This window comes from Thermobia domestica, chromosome 1 (assembly GCF_964235325.1).
Source record: "Thermobia domestica chromosome 1, izTheDome1.hap1.1, whole genome shotgun sequence".
In the NCBI taxonomy this organism is placed as follows: domain Eukaryota; kingdom Metazoa; phylum Arthropoda; class Insecta; order Zygentoma; family Lepismatidae; genus Thermobia; species Thermobia domestica.
Genome location: NC_137454.1, coordinates 57943698 through 57971421, shown reverse-complemented (window position 1 = coordinate 57971421; position 27724 = coordinate 57943698). Strand labels below are relative to the sequence as shown.

The 27724-nt window shown below is 36.6% G+C and overlaps 1 protein-coding gene across 4 annotated transcripts in view; it reads left to right on the top strand.

Moving 5' to 3' along the window:
• Positions 1-27724, top strand: part of LOC145684938 (uncharacterized) — a 96891-nt gene that overhangs the window by 57761 nt on the left and 11406 nt on the right. For 2 of the 4 annotated variants that reach the window (XR_014131437.1, XM_081757294.1), the window contains one exon: positions 12004-12317. The exons of 1 other annotated variant lie outside the window; for it this stretch is intronic. Coding sequence is in view for 2 of the 3 variants with exons in the window: in XM_081757294.1 (XP_081613420.1) it covers positions 12004-12072 (69 nt within the window). In the remaining variant the exon portion in view is untranslated. Of the gene's footprint in view, positions 1-6044; positions 6119-12003; positions 12318-27724 lie in introns of those variants that run through there. One more of the 4 variants, XM_081757302.1, reaches the window with a different exon arrangement.

Here is a 27724-nt window from a genome sequence, read left to right as displayed (position 1 = left end):
TTACAATAAACCTACTATTGCATGGTCTAATTACGTATATTAATCGGGAAACGACCATTAGAAAGATTTAGGCGCAGATGAGAGGATAATATTAAGAAGAATCTCGCAGAAATAGGAATACAAAGTAGAGACTGGATTCAGTTAACAAGGAACAGAAGTCAATTGAGAGCTCTTGTGAACGCGGCATTGAACCTCCGGGTTCCAGGCAATATCGTTAGTTATGTTATCGTTAGTTTAATACTTATATTAATATATAATGCTGTTGCATACTGCTTTTTTTTTTCTTTCTACATGTTTAATTGTATAAAATAGGGAATTCTTAAATTAATAAATCTGGTCAATCGAATAAAATATTACATGTGTATAAATCATTTACTGTTTGATTTGTACAAAGGTGTCCAAAACCCTACAAAATGGAATACTAACACGTGTGATTTGTATTTAAAATTTAATAAAATAATAACTTCACTGCAAAGTTATACTTTCTAAGTTGTTATTCGCAGAAATTCCACATCTGAATATAAAGTTTAAAGTCTATAGCTGATGAATTATAATCTGCATTTAATAAATGATAATATAGTGAACCAAGAGTTTACAAACCTCTCGGTTTGCAAACAATTTTTCCGTCGGCTTACAAACAATTATTTCGAGGTACGAACACGCACGCACTGTACCGACAATTTCACGCACCCAGTAGTGGTTTTGTGTGTTTGCCTTAAACATCTGTCCGAGTAATGTATTCAAAAACTATTTTTTCTTCTTTTCTTCGCATGTTTTGTGTGTTTTAGTTATCATTATGGTTTGTTTAATTTAGTATTATCTGTTTGTCTTTAAAATGAGTAATGTTATTTTAATTCTATATTTTTCAACACAGGAAAACACTTAAAAATATATAAAAATATATACAGTACCGTGTTTCTGCGGCTAGTATATTCTATTCAATGATAAAATATTTTCGGTTCACGAACAGCGTTACAGAACGGATTAAGTTCATAACCAGAGGGTCCACTGCAAAACATACACTGCTTATATTTTCTTCTGTAATTACAGAAAACTTAGATAAGATGGTTGACATTAAATTACATACTAAAGCAGCAATTAGGTAGTCGAATTTGACGACATTTTGACACTATTTCCTTGTAATTTGTTATAGAACGTAGAGATTATTTATAATTCGTTTTGTCGTTAACTTCACGGAATCGCATTAACATTCAGTTATAATAATATTTGTTTTAACACATTAATTAAAAAATCTCAGAGTAATGCACAGAAAGCATCTAGTTTACAACTATCGTATAGCCCAAATCAATTTAAAGTTTTACAATTGTTAATTTAGTGTGTTTATAAGATTTAAGCAAGAGAAGAAATGACTTGGATACATTCTAACATCACAACTTAAAGTTAGACTAGAAATAAATCACAAGATAAAAGTTAGAACGCACATTATTTTACCTGTACATTTCAAGCTAAAATACTTGTCTTCTATGTTTGACAGAAGAATTAATGTAATTTTATAATCTTGTTACATAATCTGCCACCGAAATACAGTATAAAGCTAAGAGCATTTTAACATCTTTTCACTTTAATTGCCTCAATTGACATATATATATATATATATATATATATATATATATATATATATATATATATATATATATATATATATATATATATATATATATGTTCAGGTGTAGACTTAAGTCCTAGTCGTCTGTGTCACTTACTATTGTATTATCTGTAATAAACAAATGGTAATTATTTCACAAATTCCGCTTGTCATAAACCTGAAAATTGTCTTAGTTGAGATTGTTCGGTTTCTATATATAATTATTCGTTATTCCTTGTTTCAAGAGACCTAGATGAAGTAAATAATGTTCTTCATGTTTAAACACTGTTTCTAATATTGTATTGTAGTCAAACTTGTTATAATAATCTGTGTTATAAGTAAAGTGAATTAATGAGAAATTTTTCTGGGAAAGTTTTCCTTAGGTTCCTTGTAAATAATTCTTTGTATCACACTAAATATACTTTATTAATTATCTTGGTATTAAGTTTTTATGTTAAATAACACATTAATGAATAGAAATGTTAGAAATAAAATGTATATAGAAATTCTTCAGCAATGGTAAATTCTTTCCTATATATCCGCCATCATGGTCCACTCTGCAAAACGGTATTTACATCTTACCAAGTACAATAAAATAGATTGTGACGCAACCTGTACTTTTAGCTCTAATACCGCAATCAAAGATAAATACAATATATACTAAGGAATACAGTGTATAGGCAATTCTCCATTTTTTGCGTAATGATAAAATTTCCACAAAACTCTAACAACTATGAAGAACTAAGAAAACTGCCATCAGAGCATTTCTATCCACAAGATTAAATCATTGTATTCTATAATATGAATAATAACAATTTAAACATTTCAAATATGCACATGCTCAACAATCAAAATTAGTTATTTTTCTTCCGAATCATTTAACAGCTTGCATGCTCTCGTCTTCTTTAATTCCTATGGGGTATCTTTAGGGATACGCACGAGACAAGATTTGTGGCTGTCTTGTCTCGAAAATGAGCTGTAGAAGTGATGTCTCAACTCGAAAAATGTATATTTCTCTATTGGAAGAGCCGTGTCTCGAATCGAATTTTGTCAGGAAAATCCTGTCTCAACTCGTCTCGTGCGCATCCCTAGGTATCTTCATTTAGACGCTGACTTGAGTTCATGTCGCCTAAATACTGCTAATTGTTAATTAAATTCGTATTAGGTCTTAATATAGTGTTAGGTATTATTGCCAGTTGTGAGATAAAGTCACTTCATGCAATATGGACCTAGGTCAAAATGTAACATTAACAGATTCAGCATTTCTATACGTTTCTTCCTAAATAATTTACATCGGGAAATGATAAAGTTTAGTGATCTAATGTCTTCAATGCACGGGCATACGTTATAATCTTCAGTGTGTTGCATATGACATCACTATGGTTGTAGCAGCGAAAAGTTATCATACGTCGCAGTATGGGCTGCATTTACATCACGCAACCCTAAAGCGTATTAGACATAATTCCATCAGATATTGTATCAAAATTTCAACAAACTAAAGCTTGGATGTATGTGCTACAAGTTCTGTGCAAATTTTTAGTTGTATGCATTGATATACGAAATGAAATACAGTATATTTTCAACCAGCTTTCCTTGAAACAAATGAACAGAAAAACATTGTGTAGTAACGTCATGATAGGTGCTGAAAACTTGACGTGCTGGTTGATAGTTACAAGGAAAAATATTAATTTGCTAAGAATAAACTTTGATTAACTGACAGACTGATCAACGCTTAGGCCAAACTACTTAAGCTGGACACTTGGACAATACATAGAGTTTGTGACGTAAAATACTACTAAGGCAGGATTTTTGGATGTTCGGTGTGGAAGGGGGAGGAATGAGGGTTGCAGATATCACGGAGCCCCTCAAGTGTAGCTATGAAATTTGGTATTTGACTTTCGATTTAAAATAATGAAACAAGTGTTTCAGCGTTTTTGATATTTGTCGTAGAAGACAAGAAACGAGATGGAAAGGAAAAGGGGTGGGAGATGAAATTATTATAATAAGACGTTTATCTCAAAATTCCTTAACGTTAGAGACATGAAACTTGGTATTTGGATTTTTCAGTTTCCGGTGGGAGCTCATGTGGTTCTGATTCCATGTTAAGCTGTAAGTCCACATCTGATATAGCGTCACTGCTGAAAGGAAACACTAAACTCAAAGCAAATTGGATTTTTCGTTTGAAATAATGAAACACGCGTTTCAGCGTTTTGTGATGTTTGACCTGGAATGGGACAAAAACGGGATGGAGGAGATTAATTAAGATGTCCATACGAAGCGTTAGGATTTCGTGCGGGACTTCTTATTCAGAGGAATTCTAAATGAAAGATACGGAAGAAAGAACGCAAAATACTGACTGTAGTATCTCGTAGGGGCATTTACTAGTGAACGTAAAACATAGGCCACCAGTGATTGGAAGAGAATAGTAATAAATGAAAGGGAGGCAATGGGAAGGAAGTTCAGCTTCTGAGACTGGTGGCTTCTGAGACTGGTGGCGAATGTCAAGAAGAAAATGTGAGTACAGGTACTAATTATCACAGTGGAATGTGCTAATTTTTACGTGTAAGAATATATATATATATCTCGGATTGCAGATAGTAAGATCTATGTGCGTAGTTTTCGTGCTTATTTTGTAGAATAAGTTAACACGTGCATTGTTATCTCCAGTGGTGCTGAGTACTCGTCTATCTTTTACTAAAGAACAAAGAATGAAATAAAAGAAGTATTAGCAATAAGTATATAAACAATAATTGCATATTTATATACATGTATTTTACTGAAACAAGCTGCAACAAACGCACACTGTTTTAATTTTTATTTATTTATTTTTATTTTTAACAAATACAGTAAATTTAAAAAAAAACGCACACATTATATCTTGACAATGCAATTACTTACAAACAGTGTTAAGTATGCCGCCCAACAATGTTAAACTGTCAAGTAAATTTTGATGTGAACATTTTTTTTTTTTTTTTTTTGGTCCTAAAGTAGGTAAATAAGTACAATCCCAAATTTATATTGTCATTTGTATACCTTTTTCTTCGCATAACACAAGATCAGAATCATTGCTCATTTTCATTGGTTAGTAACGATGAACATTAATGCACTGCACTATCTTGTGTTAGCGCAGCGAAACGGTGTAATATCGAATGATTTAGAGTGGAGTGAAAGTTGGGTGTTCATTCAGACTGGCAGTGTCTTAGGCATATCGATAGAAACAATGACATACAGAACTCGTGGCAAGACACAACTAGACGAGAGTGTTAAAGGAAACCAAACCCAAATGAATTGAGATCACCAAACCCAGGGACGTACGCAGGGGGTGGGTCGTGGGGGTCTGGACACCCCCCGAAATTTTGACTTTTGTGTAAATTTAGCCTAATTTTAGAGGCAATTTTAGGAATTTTAATATAAAATACCTTCATATTGAGTTTGGACCCTTCCGGAAATAAATTCCTGCATACGCTACTGACCAAACCATTAAGTTAATGCGGCATAACTGATTGCAGAACTCAACCAGCATCTGGAACGGCCTGTTTTTTCAAATACAGTTGGACAAGAGATGCATAATCTCAACATCCTGGGTTGGGTTACTATTTCGATACGTCTTAGCACTGCCGCGAACACAGTAGGACGAAAAAAGGCGCTAAGAGCGTAAAACATAGGCCACCAGTGATTGGAAGTGAATATGAACCGGTGAGTCATCTTCCTTGTTATTTACAATAATCCGCATTTATAAATGACGTACGCCCAAAGATAAGTGTGCTCTGAACTTCCTTTTTCTTACCGTTAAGCATGGCGGCGCATGTTAAAATTAAGTATCTTGATATAAAGAACAACTTCATAAGAATTTAACCACTTGACATATTAGAAATAAATAGCAGTCTCCTAAACTGAATATCCACCGAAAAATATCATGAAAGGACAGTGAACAATATTTATGAAAATCATAAACTCATGTTTAACGTGTTGAGAGTCTTTTTAGGGAAAAGCGAAACTACAAAATCCTTAATTTTTGATAATAAAATAAGGTGCCAAAATTTGCTAAGATGTGGGCGACTATAATATTGTCATACCTTTTTCTCTTCCATACTGCGATTGTTACTGGAACCTTATATGTTTACTTCATGATAGACTTGCTTGGTTTTGAAGAAAGAGAAGCTGTCCATTAAATACAGTTGATAGCTGTAGAAGTGTAGTTTGATTCTGAAGTTGGATTACCTTTGTGGGCGCAATGTGTACCTTCTCACTAAAAACTGGCCATGGCTTGTATCAGTTTTAGTTACTTGTAGAATAACTGTTTTCCATACATAATTTTAAATTTTTACATGTTGTGCGTATTACGAACATCGCACACTTGAAATAAAGCACAATTATTGTGTAGTTGAAAAATAATTGTTTTAGTCAACCTTTAATTTTTACGTCCGACTTCTTTCAGGTTTATCTTCCAGTCGTTCGCTGGCAATCGAAAAAAAACTTCCAGCTGGGATCATCAAATTAGACAATACCAAGGTAACCTGACCTTGAAAACGGGAACCGTTCTTAATCAGCAATTCGTGTTATTTATTCCAAAAGGTGATTCCTTCACCTGAAAAACGAAAAGATTATAATAATAAATTGAAAACAACATTTATTTCACCTAAAATAATTTAACAAGAAAATCTCTTCTGAGGAGCTTGTTAATACATACAAATACAGGGTGTTTCAAAACAACACCGACAACGTTTGGGAGGTGATTCCTGACAACAAGATACGACAAAAAGTATAGACCAACCTGGGTGCACAAATGCTTCCTTTCGGAGCTATAGGCTGTCAAAAACATGAAAAACTGAATTCTAAAGGTCCATAGGGACCCATCGTAGTCGGATCAAGACTTCACTTAGGAACTAATATATGCGCTATCCAAAAATACATGTTTCAGAATCCTAAGGTACCCACGCACCAATTTTTAAAGAGGGAGTTTAGCTACGGGCATATAAGTTGAAGTATTCATCAACTACCTCTAGAAAACTAGCGGAAATACCGCAGGATTCAGAAACATGGATATTTGAATAGAGCACATACTAGTTCCTATGTGAAATCTTCATCCGACTACGGTAGAACCCATAGTTTTGGTGCCATGGACCTTTAAAGTCATTTTTTTTCATGTTTTCGGCAGCCTATAACTTCGAAAGGAAGCATTTGTGCACCCAGATTGGTCTATGCTTTTTGTCTTACTTTGTTGTCAGGAATCACCTCCCAAACGTTGTCGGTGTTGTTTTGAAACGCCCTGTATAATCTTGAGTAAACAAACACGAGGAGAGGACAGAAAGACCGCCATCATGATAAACATGAATTAGGGATCTGCAATTTTGTCCACTGACACATCTTTCTCTATATATTCACCTCATATTGCCTTACATTTCTCACATCTATGGGTTAATCCGTTAAGTTTGCGGAGATGGAGGCAAAACAGGTTTTTACCACCCTGGTGACTTCATCATCCACAAGACAGCTATCCCGCAAATTTTTATTAATATTTGAGGAGATGAAGTAATCGTATGGTGCCACATCGGGTGAATGTTGTGCGGGCAAAATAAACACATCCCACACATAAACATCCACATTGACACATAAAAGTGAGAGTTTCTGCTAGTCAGTGTGTCTGCGCATAGTTCGCTAGCAGCAATACACCTTTCGAGAGCAAACCCCTCTTTACATTGATAGCATCCTGTAACTTTTGCGGCATGTTCCTGTAATATATATGATTGTAGCCCCTTTTGGTATATAATCAGTCAAGATCATACTCTTATGGTCCCCAGACATGACCTTGGTAGATGAATGCTGCATTTTACCTTTTTGGGGGGTGGAAAACGAGGTATGTTTCCATGGTTTACTAACTTCTTCGGTCTCAGGGTTAAATAGATACACCCAGCTTTCATCCATGTTACTGATCTATTCACAGAACCATACTTGTCCTTGTGTAATAGGTCTAGAATATGTTGTACCCATTGTTCGCGTTGCTGTTCTTGAAAATATGTCGCGCATGTTCAGGTCTCACAACTCGAAAGCATTCATGTTCACGTCTGCACTGTCTTGCTGTTTGGCTTAAACTGAGGAGTCGTAGGTGGAGTGAGTGATTTTGAGTTGAACGTCCCTTTCAGCATCGAGGCCATATGAGACGTGAACCTACTGATTAACGTGGAATCCGAACCACATGAGCTCCCGCCGGGAATCGAACCCGGGTCTCCCACGTCAAAGACGCGTATGCTAACCGCTTAGCGACGAAGGAGCTCGAGTCGTAGCTGGAGTATGCTACAGTTGAGTATTTCTTCTTTCCGGAAATCAAACTTCCCCCTGCTGATAAATTTAAAAGACGCTGTTATATATGATTGAATACATTGGCGGTACACTGGCAGTACAGAAAAAAAAAACTGGTATACACTATGATAAGTGCTTGGATGTGTATGGCGAATATGCTAAAAAGTTGAGTACCGTATATAGTTTATACACCATAAATAATTCGCACATATCGTTTACCGTCTGTTTCTCACCAAAACATCCCTTTTTTCCAGGTTATCCCTTATGGTTTATGAATAATCGTGACAAAATAGAAGAAAATCGGAGTTGACTATGTACCTTATTTTAGTTATTTAGATTAACTGCAAAATGTATATACTAACAGAATATGACTAACTATCTTAAGTTTGCATGATATATAAAGGTAACCAAGAAAGTTCTGTCGGTTTTGTGGAGATATGTGTTCAATTGGCCCTCACACCTTGAGTTGAATGCGAATGGAGATAAGGCGAAGGTCAGTTGTTGGTGTGGGTATATCCAACATACTACCTGGTTGTGGGAGTTCAGTTACACCGTGAATTCGCGTAAGGACAGAGCGAACATGGAACCTCCACAGAACATCACATGGACGTGGATACTGCACGAATTCAAAATGGGGTCAAACTCCGCGGCAACGGGGCGGAAGATATGCCAGGCCTTTGGTGAGGGTGTCGTGGCTACGCATACACGGCAGCACACAGTGGTCCCAAACGTAAATCTAGCTGGACAAAAGTCTGTGAGTTAATGTATGAGTGCAAGCACTATGTTTACTCATCGTGAGGACTAATTTTATTGCGTGACATGCATCGAGGGTACCTTTTACAACATTGTGGAAAATTATTTCGTCATACACGAGAAAAATGCGTGATTACGATGTGTAAAGACATACTGACGAATAGTATAAATGCAAGTGTAAGTTAATTTTTGCAGCAGGAATATGAAAAAAAGTAATATATGAAGTATAATCACAATAATGCAGATCTCAGTCATCACAGTTATTGCCTTCGAGATCATCTTTATCATCATCATCATCATCATGAGAAGCATCAAATGCCGTATTAACTTTAATGCAGTACTTGGTAAGGGGGACTCTTTGCCTGATCGTGGTAGTCTTCTATGTGGACTGATGACGATCTGAGGAAATAAGCAATAAATGCAACAAATATTCCATAATTTTCTCTCCAGAAAACTTTCCAGTATGATGTTCCTGTAATTACGCAGATCTTTATTTCTAGCTTCCTGAGCAATGTCTCTGTAATAGTGATATTGTCTGGGTAACACTGTCTTTTTGCTTCCAAAATTGTTTAGTAACTTGGATAAATGTTTGCATTATGTTCCTTATTTAATAAACGTATTGAAATGTATTGTTTTATGAAGCCAGAGCTCGTTCAGGAATAATTGGTTCGGCATTTATTTATCTTTCTGTTTTTACACTAGTTTCACTTTCGTAGCTCTCTTCGGAAAAGCAAATAAATTCTGCAATCATGTCAGCTGCAAACATTTTCCTTGTGTACGCAAGTTGGTTCCTGTTGCGTACGATAATTCTTCGGGTGTATATATTTCAGTCAACGAAGATACACGTCTTCTTTCAGTTTTGTTGCTGCTTGCAGTAAACCGTTTCCTTGGGCGTCTCAATGCCACTTGCTCCGAATCGTGAGACTAATGGTTCTACTTTGTTTTAAACTTTCTGTAACCATGCATCATTTTTCCTGACATATGTCTTCTTACATCTATTGGCCTGTACCCATTTTGCCTTGACGTGTGCACAAAGTGAGTCGCAGCGTTTTCTGATACTCGATGGTAGCTCTTTCCCACAGGTCTCTGTATTTATATGTAGGCCTAGTTGTTGCTCCACATGTCTATATACACCAGTGTTTCTATTGGCACACTCCGATTCGCTATACCAGGCCTCAAACAATGTCCGATTGGTATTTCCAAGTTTCCTGATTGGGTGGCCATATCTGAAAAGACGAAACAAAATGAAAAGCGGCAGGAAGCGGCAAACAAGTATAGTCAAAATAAATAGACTAACTAAAGACATATGTACACTCATGTCCAAAATTATTGTCGCGTGTCTATAAATATGTTCTTGTTGGAATATAATTTGATAACGAATTCGCCCGGTTTTTCTTGCAGTGTTAGTATGTGTATAATCGGCAAAGATATGTATGTGGCAAATTTAGTATCAAAAGAGCAGTAAATAAGAACAATAGAACGAAAATAAAATTTTCTTGTCCATTAAGCAACATTTTGTTTTCCTCATTCTAATTTTCGTATTTATAATTCTTTTCCTATGAAATTTACCACAAATTTACATTTCCCGATTATACACATAGTATCAGTATTAAAAGTACCCTGCAAAATCATTATCAAATTATATGCTTACAAGAAGACGGTTACAGATATGTGACAATCATTTTGGACATGAGTGTACATAAATCTCGACGGATAACGTCGGTCAAACTTTGCTTTCTAATGTCTTGATATGCTGCATAAAAATATACATGTTACCATAACTTATCAAATTGCACCGGTAGTGTACACGTAATATACATAAATCTAAACTTAAGTCAATCTCCTAATGATGCTTTCAACGTAAAATTAATTATTACTTATATAGCCAGTATAATTGTTGTGCACTAAGTATGTTCTGATTCTGCTTGGCTGTAAAACCGCCCTCCGGCCATTTTCAACTTTGCCTGCACCCTCTCCGCCATACCATGTATTGTTATCTCACAATAAGCACAGTCTCATATTACAGACTTATCCAGTTATTGAATGTGCAACTCTCAATTGAAATCATTGTTGTTGCATTTTTGACTTTTGTCCGGTAGATTTACGCTTGGGACCACTGTACAGCACGGGTTTAACAAGTTTAAGAACGGTGACGAAACACTCGAAGACGTACCACGTGCCGGAGGACCAACACATATACAAAGTGAAGATCTTCAGGCAACAATTGAGGCGAACAGTGGCAGACATGTGAGGAAATGGAACTACAATTCAGTGTGAGTGGAGAAACCATTCGACAGCACCTCCATCAACTTCGGAAGCACTACAAGTTGTGTCTATGGGTCCCACACGATTTGAGTTCGGGCCAGAAGGCAACGCGTGCAGACACCTGTGTTTCTTTGCTGTCTCGTCTGAGGAAGGAGCCATTTCTAAACAGGGTGTTGACATAATGAGAAGTGGGTTGTGTATGAAGCTTCACGGTGCCGTCATCATTGATTAGCATTCCGTGAACCAGTTGCAAAACAGCTGAAACTAGCACTGTACCAGAAGAAGGTCCTCCTGTGTGTTTGGTGAACTGCTCGCGGCATCGTGCATCGCAAACTGCTATCAGCTGGTCAGAGCATGAATGTAGCTGTGTACTGTCAGCAATTGAGCTGTGTTCAAGAAAAGCTCATAACTCTGGAGCCATCACTTCTGAATCGCAAAGGAGTCCTACTGTTACACAAGAACGGTAAGCCCCACGTGGCTAGGATGACCCGGGACACCATTCTGCGCCTTGGATGGGAAACACTATTGTATCCGCCATACTTCCCGGACATTGCACCGTCCGATTATCACCTGTTCCATTCCCTCGACGATCACCTTAGAGGAGGCCAGTTCAGATTCCTAGTTGAGGTGCAAAATGAAGTGATGTTTTCTTCGCTTCACGTCCCACCGAGTTCTACCGCGATGAAATCCATGGCCTTCCAGAACTTTGGCAGAAAGTCTTCGATGCTGATGGGGACTATTTTTGATCTTCCAGGTACGTCTTAGATGACATATCGATGTTCGAAGGTGGCGGGTGAAAAAGCGACAGAATTTTCTTGGTTACCTTTATATTTCAGATTTACTCGAAATTATTACTTGGATATACTAAAACTGCGAACAGGATTCAGTTCATCTAATGTGCTTCTGAAGTATCATATGTGTTACTGGTTTGCTTTAAATAACGTATACACTCAATAAATTGAAAACAAATTACATTGGTATTGAAACCAAACTTGTTTTACCCTTGAAATTTAATCTATGAAATTTAATTTTATATTTATTAGTTAATTAATAATTTCACTTTATTTTTCTTTTTACAGATGGAAATAATATATTTTCACAACCATCATAATTTACACAAGAGCAAAGAAGGAAGAATAATCAGCTAATGCGGTATAGAAGAATATGAAAAATTGCTTGATAAGAGTGACTAGATACTATGATGCAACATATTTATCGAATGACAGTGTAAGGAAGAAATATAATACTGTAGCAAGGATTGACAAGATCGTTAAGTTGATATTTAATGTTCATAATATAATGTTGATATTTAATGTTCGAAATAAAAAAAGATTTATGCGCATTGTGAGGTAATAGTACAAATTGATTTTAAATAAATATGTAAATAATGTAACTCTTTAGACCGGTTCATTTATTTCTTTCCGATTATTACTAAACTAAACTTCTTACCTATTATTAAGCTAAACAAACTGAAGCTTTAGGTGTTATCACACCTTATGGTGCTGATTTTAGTTGCATCAACATATCAATATAATATTTGTGGGTTTTAACATTTATTTGAATAACTTCAATGGATATTTATGAAATAGTATGAGTATAGATGTATTTTCGTTTGGATGCTGGATAATCAGCAGATCTAATAAAGGATGTGATATCTCCAGTTCTAAGTTCACTTTACTAGCTATATACAATATTTGGCTAGGGATTCAGCTATGTAATGTTTGATAATCACTGAAAAGGTTTTCAGCAATCTAAATCGAACCATTGAATTTAGTTTGTGATACGTGCATGGAAGACCGTTTTATTTACATTCCTGCAGTGAAGTTTTATTTTGCGTTTAATTATGATTACTCAACGTGTAAAAAGATTAAGAAGCGATTGAAATTAAACCAATATGTGTTAAGCGATATAATTAATCAGTCGTTGTAAAATGTTAGGCAAGTAAAAATATGGAAGTATTGTATATTACTTAACTATAGATTTAATCAAATCTAGTTACTACACAAAATGTGTTTAACATTACATTCAGATTCAACCAATTTCTTAAAATTTCTATTAGTTGTATTTCAAAATTGAAATACAGTGTATAGACTGATATGTGAGTTTCTCCTATTTCAATAAAAATAAATCTGCACGTTAAGCGGGTTTGCACATCCAGACTCGTAACTATGAAAACACTTACGATCACTCCAACACCAATCATTTCACGTGTTCAAGCTGTCTTATATATCAGGACATAAAATCGAATGTGATTTATTCGAAAAATACTTTTATACATTTTAAGAGCTGTAGCTCCCAAATATTCATCGCAAACCCATAGTCGTATCGCACTAAACAAAAGCGAGCGTGGAGCAGTAAACTATTTTACCCAAAGGTCAAGAGATGATTTGCTACTGCATACAAAATGGTCGAGCGGTTTCGGTCAATAGTCTATCAATCAGGAGTTCAAAACCAAGTAGGAAGACATTTTTTAAAGTGTGTTCCTATTTTCATTCGAAAACAGAGAATATTTCTTTGAATAACTTTTTGGCAACTTCTTTTGTTTCAAATTAGATTGGAACGGAAGTATATGAATTGCAAATCTTAAAACCAGAGCTGAAAACAAAATGTTAGGTATGTTTACTATTCTATTATCCTCTGATTTAGCTGCTTAAAAGGAGGGATGATTTCAGAAGATTCTCCCTGGAGGATTGTCAATATGCGGGGGAGGGAGCACAGCTAAAACACTGGTAGTCCACATTGAGCACGATCAAAGATATGTCCCCGAAGGGGGAAATTTCTTAGTTCGGGAGAGGCCTCAAATTCTCTCGCAGATTACCCTCTGAAATCATCACTGTTTGAAAGGTTTTCCTAACAATTACACTGTAAAAAATTTACGGTCACATTTACTGACTGATTACCGTCAATTCTAGCTGCCAATCGATTACTCTAAAATATACGGTATTACTGTAAAATTTATGGTTATGGGCCATAATAAGGCCGTATATGTGCTCTATTACCATAACTTTAACACTAATACCGTAACTTTTAGGGTAAACGGTTTGCAGCCAGAATTGTCGGTAATCGGTCAGTAAATGTGGGCATAGGGGAAAGTCGTCTGATATCGGACACCTTAGCTTTCTTTAGTCTGTCAGGCTGAAAAATAACTATATCAAATTACTTAATGCACAAAATGATACCTTGGTATCTTGTTAAAAATGTTAAAGGTGATTTGACAGGTTAAAGCTAATAACATATTTCCGTAAAAAATCAAAGGTAACACAAATTAGCGTTCTTACAAAGTGGAGGGTGGTATCGGACAAACATAAAACTATAGAGAATTGGTCTTTTGAGGTACTTTAATAACAGAACAAATTGCAAATATTAGCTGTTTACTTACAGGAGTTCTTACATACAAAATAGTTTTATTACGTTTTGAAATCCTAAAATAAAAGTAAAAAATAGATCTTAAAAATTCTTAGTCTTATCAAGAGTTATTTTTTATTCTGACACAAATCACAATGATAAAACAATCTGCCTTCAGAATTTTCACATTGTTCATGGAGAAAGTCTTTACATATATTGCGCTGTATCCAATCATCAAAAGACCCCCCCCCCCCCGCAGAGTATAATGTTTAGTTTTTCAGCTAGTTTGTAATCTAGTTTTAAAAATTCTGGTATTCTTAGTGGCATTAGACTAGTTAACTATACAAAGTCTTTACATGATTGTACAATATTTCTTCTTGGTCACTTTCTACTAAATGTACCTTTGTTATCCGTGCAGCGAGACTTAGCTGTTGCCTCTTTCCCTTTAAACAGTTCCTCGGCACGATCTCCTAATGTACTCTAAGGAACACCATATCTAGTACTGGTCGCACGTGCTTCTTTGGAAATAACTTTGTCCATGGCCAACTTCATATTTTCTTCATCCTAATTGCCACGTATTTTCCCCATGGTTTCTTGAAAAAGCCAGAAATCATTATAAACGTCAAGTTTACTTACCAGTGTTTTGTCCGATACCACCCGATTCCATTTTGACCGATACCAGCCGAAAGACTTGCAACTTATGAATGGCTATCTACTGGCATGTATCAACACGAATGCAACTATATGCCTAAATTACAATATATACACCCTAATAAATGCTGTGATAACAATAATATATCAATACACTTACTTTGTAATAAGTTGCAGCCACACAAATCTATCTCCATGCACTTGATCACTCGCAAAAATACAAAAACCTTGAAGCACGAGATACACCGTTCATCGGACAAATCCACTATGGCGTGGACTTGGCTAGTTCATTCCGATCAACTCACTGTATGCTTGCCAGGTGCCGCCTTAAGCAGAAAATAACGAAAACTGCTTTTGTCCGATACCACCCGCTGTCCGATACCAGACGACGTTCCCCTAATTGTTTACAGTGTAGAATATTGCATTTGTTTCTTGTTCTACATTTAGAATGGCAAAACGAGAATTATAATAAAAGCATAAAAAATTATAGTAGTGATTAAGTAAATTTTATCGTATAAGTTATCGATTTCTAGTCGGATTAAGGCTCGAATATTTTTTCGGAATATTCCTTCCCACTAGTCTACTAGGTAGCACATACGCCTTTGGTGCACGTAGTCCGGAGTTCGATTTTGGTGGGAAAGGCCTAAAATTTGATCGCATTACGGTGGTTCAGCTTCACCTTACATTGTAGATCCACTTATATTTCTTCGACGCTGAAAAAAGATGCTAGTCTTCATCAATAAGTGAACAAAACTGTACAGGAGCACACACACACATAAAGATCAATTTATAATTGTAAATCACTGTATTTTGCTTGGTATCGATCTTCCTAAGGAAAAACGAGAAAATCAAATTACGTGAAAGAATTGCACTCTTTAAACATTTGTTTTTGTTCTAAAGAAAAAATGAGGCGAAAACAAAATGGAGCTTTTTATTTTATTGTTTTTCTTTTTTTACTTCTTCCTTTCCTGTTATTTCTTACTCACTTTCTCTCTTTGTTTCTTATTTGCTTCCGTAGTGGCATTTCACGGATGCATTTGCGCAGTACGAATGGATGAGAAAGGGATGTTCTTTACGATTTTATCTACTTTCAATTGCCTTAAGTCTAACCTAAGAGTAAGAGATGTTCAATTCCAATCTCACTGAATTCTCCAGCAAATATTTCTCTTTTCTTCGTCAGCCTTCTGAGGCCCTCTTACCGTTTCTGTTCGAATGTCTACCTATTACTAACGTAAGAATATTGGCTCTAATCCATTAGTACTGCAGATGAAACGCTATCTTCCTTAGTTTTTTCTTCAGTCCCATAAAATAATTACTAGGTAAGGAGAAACAATTGTTAATAAGTAAGAATTTATGAATCTAAATTATAATTAAATGCACAAATTTTCCATGATCAGTGTAACTATTGAGAAGTTAGTTAATGCTTTAATAAACAGACTTTTTATGCCTTAGTGTTAGAAGAAGTCCAACTAAATCTTTTGAAATTAATTTTGTGCAAGAAAGCCAGTCAGCAATGACAATATGAATCACACACAACATAATAGTTCGTACAGAAGAACAGAAACGACTATATGACGAAATACTTTTATGAAAATTGTATCGTTTTATTTAATTTTATTACGCACCATAGTCTGGGTTGTGGCTTCCCCACACAGTTTTTACCTTCTACATTCGCCTTTGTTTCTTATTCATAATAGAATAAAAACAAACACGCTAATTTCCATTTTCCAATTAAAATTTTTGTGCAAGCCAAGCTATTTAAATTGCTAGATTGCATGTACCTTCAAACTTTTCCCCCAATGTACAACGAACAAATCATGAATACAACATAGCGGTATTCTTTCGTTCGATGTTAATGACAAATAACATAAATAAATCTCACTTATAAAGAATGATTGCTGTTCATAATACGATCGTTAGCATCGATAATGAAATGGGGAATTTCAACATCGGAAATAATATTTACAATTATGTTACGTACTATAGTAAAATCTTTCTAACGGTGGACATTATGGCTAGTACGTACATAATGACAGAGAAGGTAGACTTATACAATAGTGTATGCGTACCATTTCTTAAGAGAAACTAGTTCGGATATTAGGATTTCAGCATCTGGGGTTATAGTGTATTTGATTACTATTTTATTTATGTAAACTGCCCAACATTTCTTTTATTGGACGTGCAGCAAGTTATATTTTGTAAATAAATAAATATAAACTAGCTGAACCTGCGCTCTCTACACAGCGCATCATTGAGCATAAATTTCCTACTCATTCCTCACAACCAGGGCCGGCGCTAGAAGTTTTGCCGCCCTGGGCGGTTCTTTCACATGCCGCCCTTTAATTGTTTTCTTTCTCAAATTTTGCCGCCCCTGTATTCTTTTCTTTTTTTCAAATTTTGCCGCCCTGGGCGGTGGCACGGCTCGACCCCCCCTCGCGCCGGCCCTGCTCACAACCTCTGTATGATCTGTCAGGAAAGTAAATGTACACCTATTTTTCGAGTCTGGCATTCCTGCGCTCCATCCGTGGAGAGTATGAGAATTAAATCAATCAAATGTTTACTGAGGGGCAAAAAGAAAAGCTTAATCTGAATAAGACATTCTAGAGGGGCACAAGCTGTGAATACGAATAGTGCATTGTGTAAATAAAGGACGACACCGAAAGAGAAAGCCAGAAACAGTTGTTAAACTTACAAAAAAAGAGTAAAAATTGTCGAAGTGGGAACATAAAACACAAATACAACAAATACGCCGACAACTAAACGGTCACCATGCCATGATCTTGGTGTAGTGGTTAAGGTGCTGGCTTACAAATGCAAAGGACGCAAGTTCGAATCCTCGGCAAGGACATTTTTAAAAATTTTTGTTAATAATACATACAACTCATGAGATGGTAAAAGAGGTCGTATTTAGTTTTTCGTAGCAATTATTATTGGTAATGTTTAGTACTGATAATACATTTTGTCTTTGCGTATTGCTTTTGTTCTTGTCTTCATTTCCAAAGAGAAGAATATCCGAACAAATGCCACCAAAATTCCTCATATTTTGAATGTAAACGCCATTTGCAATTAGTAAAGAATAAAAATTGAACGTTCCGAAGTAGCTGCAAAAAGTAAAAGGAAAAAAATGGAAGTGGACCATACTCATGGTTACTAAAAATACAATTTCTACATGCCTTACACCTCCCGACCACGTTTCTACGTTAGCAAGTAAGAGGCTTGTGTTTAGGTTAGGCTCGTCAATACGTTTTGCAAAGGGGCCCGGTTTAGCTCTGACGCACCACAGGTGCGAGAAGGGAGAAAAACACTTTTTCTCTCTCCCTCTGTGTGTCTATTTATCTATCTATTTGTATATATATAACGCTATTTGTGAATGCCATAACCACCCTAATTTTCAGCGGATTGAGACGAAACTTGGCACAAACATTAATTGTTGAAATATCTTGATGAGTTCGTTAACCAGAATAATCAGATGAAAATGTTCAAAATGGTGTCCCTTCAAACTCTTAAAAAGTTCCAAGGGAACCAAATTTCGCCCATAAATAGGTATTCAGAAAGTTTGAATAAATTTTCCTCTTTTACTGAAATATTTGTGTGCAGAAACTTATTGAAATATTGGACCTGATTAATCGCCTAAAGAAGGTTCACGCCCTTTCGCTACGGTCAGTTTTTTTTTTTTTTGCAGGAGGGGGTTATTTTCCTATCGGAACAAGATGATTGTTAGTGATGATATGAAATTACACATTGAAAGTGAAGTAACTTGTGTAACGTGTTATTTGAAAGAATAATATAATAAATGTGCATTCCTCTAACACAGAGAACTGTAAATCATGTATTTCGAGTTCGGGAGCCTGAATGGCAAGGAGTGTTATTTGATTTGCTTTTTAGTAACACATTGCATTGCAAATAAAGGTAGGCAACATTAGTGGTAAGTAAAACAACAACAATAATAATAATAATAATAATAATAATAATAATAATAATAATAATAGGTGTTGTTTGTGGCAAGGTAATATCTTAATCAATTCTTCTTCAAACGTAATGATTGTAACGCCATATCTCCCTTACAAACAAAATATTAGCAATTTATATCGAGAGAACGGGAAACTGTAGAGCGATGGGAGCAACGTTGGACAGTATGCACTCATAGTACTCAGAAAAGTAAGCGATTTCAATGCAAAATGAACGAAGAGTCATTGTCATGGGTACTCATGGGGCCACGGCAGAGCCCTCTTTAGGCAAAATGTCGATAGCTTATATCGAGAAAACAGGAGGTGATACTGGGATGGGACCAACGTTGGACACCGTGGACCCATAAGGCGCATCGAAAAAATTAGGGAGGCGGGCGCCAGCCAGCCTTACTTATTTCCACATAATATAAAATTATATTGTCGAAATACACACACGAGTTAGCTACTAATATTTCATATTATTATTATTATTATTATTATTATTATTATTATTACTATTATTATTACCTACAGCGTCTTTTCATTACGTGAGCATGTTTGACATGAAACCAAAGAGAAAATCCATCCTGTAGCGAAAAGAAACAATACTTTCTCTCAAATGGATAAAATATCAAGCCGAGATTGATTCGAACTCGCATGGACGGCGCGAAAAGCCAGTGCTTTGTCCACTATTTTTTTAACTGACTCACCGAACGCGTTCCAGTAACTTACTTATTGCTAATTTTACTTGCTTCACTCGTTTAACTTGCTTTTTCTAATAACTTATAACGACAGGGACACGAACACAGAAACATCGAGAACAGTTAAAAATGATAGATGCTCTCCCGCCGAGAATCGAACCCGAGACTCCATACACCCAAGGCTCACGTGCTAGCCTCTAGACCAGCGGCGATGGCAACGCTCACTTCCTGTGTCGTTAGGGATTACGACCACTGTATTGTCAGCTATCACTTCAGTGGGTTGTATACTATGATCACATGTTTCTTCTTTGCTGGAAGAGTAAAACCTACATTATATGTAATACATGAGGTATTTAGACCTACATGCTCTTCATATAATGTAATAAAAGGGTCATGGTGTCGGATTTTAATACATGACGTATTGCAGTATACAACATGCTTTGCATTACTTGTTTGTTTGTAGACAGCTACTAGCTTACTGTTCTGAAAGGTTGTGTATTAGTTTTCGGACTCCCGAAAGTAAAGCCGGACAAATTCCGGAATTCGGAAAATTCAAATTTTGTAATAATTTCGGAATTCGGAAAAATCCGGAATTTAGAAATTTCTGATTTCGTTAACATTCCGGAATTCGGAAAATCCGGATTTTTTCGAAAGTCGGAGTTTTTCTCAATTCCGGAATTTTCTAAATTCCGGATTCTTTCCGAGTTCCGAAATTCTTCTGAATTCCGGAGTATAACTGAATTTTATAATTTTGCGAAATCCGGAAAGTGAAAGTTCCGCTTCCGAAAAATGAATTTATTTTGGTTAATATGAATCGTGGCGGAAATAAGTCTTTGACCAGGTAATGACGACTGCTTTGAAAGAAATGGGGAGTATGAGAATTCAATCTGTCATATTTGTAGTTTCGTGTGGAGAAAGAACGATCTTGTGAACCAGTGGTTTAAGAAAAACTCAAGTTATTAATATAAACTTTGCCGACTTCATAAAAGAAATACGAAAGACATTTTGAATCGAAAAATATGACATACAAGTTCGCAAGCGGAGACAAAGAAACCTTACGTAACCAGACTAAAGACGGATCGTTTACCGCGTAGCGATCGCGGTTCAGTGGTCAAGGTGCTTCTGCGAATGCACGTTGCAATTTTTTTTCTTACTTTAGAATTTTTGATGGCGATTGATCAGCGATAACATACGTTTTATTATATTCATATATTTGAATACTCGGATGTTTCAATACTTGAACTATCAAATCTTCAGGTATAATAATAAACTAATAATAATTATTATTATCTCGTAGAAGATTAAAAGCTAGAAACTAAATTATCGCTCAGGTCATACCATTACAAGGAGAAACGTGACATTTGGAAAGAATATTTCGGTTTGGTTTAATGTTGCTCACGAGAAGAGGAGTTTCTCATCTCGTTTCTAAAACAAATAAAATAACATGAGAATTAACATTTTACATTCGAGATGGGTCAGGGCTAAATCAAAATTTTCGTCTCTCTTTGGAGATGAGAGTCGAGACGAGACGAAAAGTATCGTAAACATTTCCCGTCTTGTCTCGATTCTCGAAATAGTGTATGTCCATTCTTTAAGTAACAATTGCTCTGTAGACTGAATCTCATAGGCTATTTCGTTACATTGTATTTCAGAGCTCATTGAATTATGCTCTGTGTAGGTATTTTTGTAGCAAAGCTTTTATATTTACCTCTGCATATTCTAAAAATTAGTTTATTATATGCCTTACTGTGGGGTGATATTCAGTTATATTTATTACAGTTATTTTCCTCAAAACATACTTTCTACATGAAACTTCAATAAAAGGTTCTAGTTAAAATGTTGGTAGTTGCAGAGGTGTGTCTTGAAGGTACGGAACCCTTTCCCCGAAATCTCTACTTTTAAGTAAGTTTTGCCAAATTTCAGGGCAAGTTTAAAACTATTATTATTATTATTATTATTATTATTATTATTATTATTATTATTATTATTATTATTATTATTATTATATCAACTCCATGTATAATCTTTAAAAGATATACGGTTTGTATCTGAATAGTAAAAGCTAATTGACTGTCGATCTCGGTCGTCTGGAAGTCTTCAGGAGGCAAGGACATCGGTCACGTTCTGGGTTTGAGTTCCGAATAGGGATGGCCAGAACCGGTTCTTGGTGGAACCGGTTTTCGGGTCTGAACGGATCCGGTTCTAGAAGATCCGGTTCCGGAACCGGTTTTTCGGATCCAGGTCTGGAACCGGTTCTTCGGATCCAGGTCTGGAACCGGTTCTTCGGATCCAGGTCTGGAACCGGTTCTTCGGATCCAGGTCTAGAACCGGTTCTTCGGATCCAGGTCTGGAACCGGTTCTTCGGATCCAGGTCTGGAACCGGTTCTGAAAACAGAACCGGTTCCTCGCGGAACCGGTTCCCCTGGAACCGAAACTTTGTTACCATCCCTACCTAAACGCGAGCTGCTGGCAAGCTGTGAACAGTATGCTAGATGAAATGGTGGAAGCGACAGGCAGGCTCCCAGACGGCGGCAGCTTGTCTCATTTGGCTAAATAAACTGGGTAACTGGCAAACTCATTGGCTAAACAGGCAAACTGGCCAACTCATTTGGCTAAACACCCACTGGTGGACCAAATTTTTTTTCTGGGGGCACAAGCGGGTCTGGGCGGGGAAGGCACAAGCGCATGGTCCTCTTTGCATTATTTTTGAAGGTGAACTTTGTGCCTCTTTTACGGGTCTTTGGAGGCTTTCGGATCCAGGTCTGGAACCGGTCCCTAAGATCCGGTTCTGGAACCGGGTTTTCAGATCCAGATCTGGAACCGGTTCATAAGATCCGGTTCTGGAACCGGTTCCTAAGATCCGGTTCTGGAACCGGGTTTTCGGATCCAGGTCCGGAACCGGTTCCAGAACCGGTTCTGAAAACCGGATCTCCGAGAACCGGTTCCTCGCGGAACCGGTTCCGCCGGAACCGGAACTTTGTGGCCATCCCTAGTTCCGAAGGGGCAAGTATTCGGGCTCGAGCAAAAAATTGTTAAAAGTTATAGGCTTCATCCAAACATATTCAAAACAGCTGGGACCGGGTTTGGGCTTCTCAACGGCTCGAGCGGCTCGGCTTACAGCTCATTCAATATCGAACCGAATCGAGAAGTGAGCCGAGCCAACAGCTCACCACACCGAGCCGATTTGAGCCATCGGCTTAGTTGAGCTGAGTCGAAACGTGCTGATGAACTAGTATCAACTTAGCTGGCTCGAACCGGTTCACATGAGCCGAGTAGGTGACCCATCCCAACCGAGAAAGCTCGAGCCATCGGCTCAATTGAGCTGAGTCGATGGCTTGTTCCAACTAAGCCGGCTCGGGTCATCGGCTCATCCCAACCAAGCCGACTCGAGCTGTTCGCTCAGTTGATACGAGCCGAGCCGGTTGATATCACTACCCGAGTTGGTCTTCTGCTTGGGCTCAAGAATTCGACCGTGCAGATCTCAGCCTTGATTTTAAGAACTACAGTATATACTTATATTGGTGATTACGACATTTGAGGCTGTCTCGTAATAATAATAATAATAATAATAATAATAAACCCTTGTCTTCTCGTTATCTAGACGAGACGAGATACACTAAAATTGCCCCACGAGATGCACTAAAATTACGAGAGGAGACGCACCTCTGTCGTGAGCAACACTAAAAGTATTCCACATTACTGCTTACATTTCTCATGGCTTTTGCTTTCCAGTCTGATCAGGCCAATATTTCAAAACGAGTTAAAACGAGCTGAACGAGCGAGAGAGCCATTATCAAACTCAACTCAACTCGAAACTCGACCTCGAAAACAGCGACTTGGCTCGGAACTCAATTCAAGAAAATTACCTTTGACTCGACTCAAATTGTACTCGAGTCGAATTGAATTTTGGCTCGACTTGTGCTCATCCCTATTCGTGTTTGTATTTTGTTTCCACTTCAACAATGTCTACTCTTTTTTCTCCTTTTACCTGCTGTTTCTGGATTTCTCTTTCGGTGTCGTCCTTTATTTACACCGTGCACTATTCTTATTCCCAGCTTGTGACCCGCTTCAATGTCTTATTCAGTTTAGGCTTTTCTTCTTACATTGACTTCACATGTGATTGATTTAATTCTCACTTTCCGCGCACGACCGATGAAAATGTTTTATTATTATTATTATTATTATTATTATTATTATTATTATTATTATTATTATTATTATTATTATTATTATACTATTGAACTTGCACGGCGAAATTACTGTATAATACGATATCATTTCTGTAATTTTACTCCATTGTATGTTATTTAGTTTATTAATGGGCACTAAATTGTCTCCAGATCAACGAATAAATTAACTACGGCATGCACTTTGGTGGAAATATCATTGCAATAAGATTATTGGTTCGTTCCAAACATGTTCATGTAATGATATTTCCACCAAAGTGCATGCCGTAGTTAATTTATTCGTTGATCTGGAGACAATTTAGTGCCCATTAATAAATTAAATAACATACAATGGAATAAAATTACTGAAATGATATCGTATTATACAGTAATTTCGCCGTGCAAGTTCAATAGTATAATAATAATAATAATAATAATAATAATAATAATAATAATAATAATAATAATAATAATAAAACATTTTCATCGGTCGTGCGTGGAAAGTGAGAATTAAATCAATCACATGTGAAGTCAATGTAAGGAGAAAAGCCTAAACTGAATAAGACATTGAAGCGGGTCACAAGCTGCGAATAAGAATAGTGTATGGTGTTAATAAAGGACGACACCGACAGAGAAATCCAGAAACAATAGGTAAACGAAGAAAAAAAAGAGTTGAAATTGTTGAAGTGGAAACAAAATACAAATACGAATAGGGATGAGCAGGAGTCGAGCCAAAATTCGACTCGACTCGAGTTCAATCCGAGTCGAGTCAAAGGTATTTTTCTTGAGTTGAGTTCCAAGTCAAGGCGCTGTTTTCGAGGTCGAGTTTCGAGTTGAGTCGAGTTTTATAATGGCTCTCTCGCTCGTTCAGCTCGTTTTAACTCGTTTTGAAATAATGGCCTGATTAGACTGGAAACCGAAAGCCATGAGAAATGTAGGCAGTAATGTGGGATACTTTTAGTGTTGATCACGGCAAGGGTGCGTCTCCTCTCGTAATTTTAGTGCATCTCGTGGGGCAATTTTAGTGTATCTCGTCTCGTCTAGATAACGAGAAGACAAGGGTTTATTATTATTATTATTATTATTATTATTATTACGAGACAGCCTCAAATGTCGTAATCACCAATATAAGTATATACTGTAGTTCTTAAAATTAAGGCTGAGACCTGCACGGTCGAATTCTTGAGCCCAAGCAGAAGATCAACTCGGGTAGTGATATCAACCGGCTCGGATCGTATCAACTGAGCGAAGGTGTTGTATTACTATACATCTGCTTCCGCCCCTGTCAAATCTGGTCGATCTCGTTGACGCGACATATTTGCTTTTTTATATCCCTTTCTTCGTTTACTGAACAAAACAGTAACTATTCTGAAATATACTAATGCGCATGCCTCGTAGATAAATATTTCTGATGCCAATAGTTTCCGTTTTGTCCAAGGAATGTTCTTTTTCTTATTCCCAGCATGACCCTTTTATTACATTATATGAAGAGCATGTAGGTCTAAATACCTCATGTATTACATATAATGTAGGTTTTACTCTTCCAGCAGAGAAGAAACATGTGATCATAGTATACAACCCACAGAAGTGATAGCTGGCAAGACAGTGGTCGTAATCCCTAACGACACAGGGAGAGAGTGGTGCCCTTCCCGCTGGTCTAGTCGCTAGCACGTGCGCCTTTGGTGTATGGAGTTCCGGGTTCGATTCCCGGCGGGAGAACATCTATGATTTTTAACTGTTCTCGATGTTTCTGTGTTCGTGTCCCTGTCGTTATAAGTTATTAGAAAAAGCAAGTTAAACGAGTGAAGCAAGTAAAATTAGCAATAAGTAAGTTACTGAAACACGTTCAGTGAGTCAGTTAAAAAAAAAAAGTGGACAAAGCACTGGCTTTTCGCGCCGCCCATGCGAGTTCGAATCAATCTCGGCTTGATTTTTTATCCATTTGAGAGAAAATATTGCTTCTTTACGCTACAGGTAGTCCACTCTTTTCGTATTTTTCGCTGTCGTTCACAGTTAAAGTAACTGACTATTATTCTTTCTACGAATGATGGATCTTCTCTTTGGCTTCATGTCAAACACGCACACGTAATGAAAAGACGCTGTCGATAATAATAATAATAATACAGTGAAACCTCCCTTAACGGACACCTCTATACTACGGACAGATTTTTTTGTCCCGGCAAAAATATATGTTCTCTTTCGGAACAAAACCCTCCCTTTTACGGACACTCTCAGATACGGACGCGGACAGTCCTTTTTTCCCAAAAAAACATTTGAATAACCTCTTCATAACGGACAGTAATTATTCTCGTTTCTGCGATATATTTACAGTAGACAGAAAAGTCTTTTCCCCACAAGTGTACCTATCATAAGTCTTGACTTGATGAACTATCAAACAGAGTAGCTTCAAGCAGAACTTGAATTTCTTTTTTTCTGTCCGCAATAAACTGCTTTCTGGTGGAAATCCTAGAAAATTTTCTATAAGCAATAACACTCATGCAGGGTTAGTCATAAGGCCAGGAATTCTATGCGAAAGATCTTCCCTTCCCTAACAAATTTAACCCTTTTCGTCCGGACCTTGCAACTTTACGGACAGTTTCATAGATAACAAAATAAACATTGTTTGTTTTACAATAACATTTTCAACGAGCAATGCTACCTCTCTTACTTTTTTTTTTTTTGTTGAAAAGAAACATTTTTCTTTTACTCATGATACTGGAACAAGTCTGAGTTGGAGTTTTCCCGGCTTCCTCTTTCATTTTCTCTAAAAGGATATTCTTTGTGATTGGGCCTGGGTCAATAAATATGCACCCCCCAATAGCTTGCCTTTTCATCCATTCTGTCAACGAAGATGCCGCGCCAGTACACAAACACACCCACACACTTTTCTTCTGCAATCGTACCGAGGATTTTTAGAGGACACTTGCTAATGAGTTTTATTACCATTGTAGAGGAAAAAGCATGCCTTTTTCGTTAAACATTGCAACAGCAATAATAGGCTATGATTTAATAGAAATGAATTTCTCCTTCATCCCTCCCAGTCAAATTGTACTAAATAAGACTATTTTCATATTGAAGTTTACGTATTTAAGCCCATACATAATGTATTTACTGACATTACTGCATACAATTACCCTTATGAGAAATTAAATTTCTGTAACCTCTCTATAACGGACACCTCTCAGTAACGGACAAAACTTCATGTCCCATTGCTGTCCGCTATTGAGAGGTTTCACTGTAATATGAAATATTAGTAGCTAACTCGTGTGTGTATTTCGACAACATAATTTTATATTATTATGTGGAAATAAGTAAGGCTGGCTGGCGTCCCCCCCTATTATAAGTTGGTCCCATCCCAGTATCACCTCTCGATATAAGTTATTGACACTTTGCCTAAAGAGGGCTCTGCCGTGGCCCCATGAGTACCCATGACAATGACTCCGTTCCTTTTGCATTGAAATCGCTTACTTTTCTGAGTACTATGAGTGCATACTGTCCAACGTTGCTCCCATCGCTCTACAGTTTCTCGTTCTCTCGATATAAATTGCTAATATTTTGTTTGTAAGGGAGATATGGCGTTACAATCATTACGTTTGAAGAAGAATTGATTAAGATATTACCTTGCCACAAACAACACCTATTATTATTATTATTATTATTATTATTATTATTATTATTATTATTATTATTATTATTATTATTATTATTATTATTATTATTATTATTGTTGTTGTTGTTGTTGTTTTACTTACCACTAATGTTGCCTACCTTTATTTGCAATGCAATGTGTTACTAAAAAGCAAATCAAATAACACTCCTCGCCATTCAGGCTCCCGAACTCGAAATACATGATTTACAGTTCTCTGTGTTAGAGGAATGCACATTTATTATATTATTCTTTCAAATAACACGTTACACAAGTTACTTCACTTTCAATGTGTAATTTCATATCATCACTAACAACCATCTTGTTCCGATAGGAAAATAACC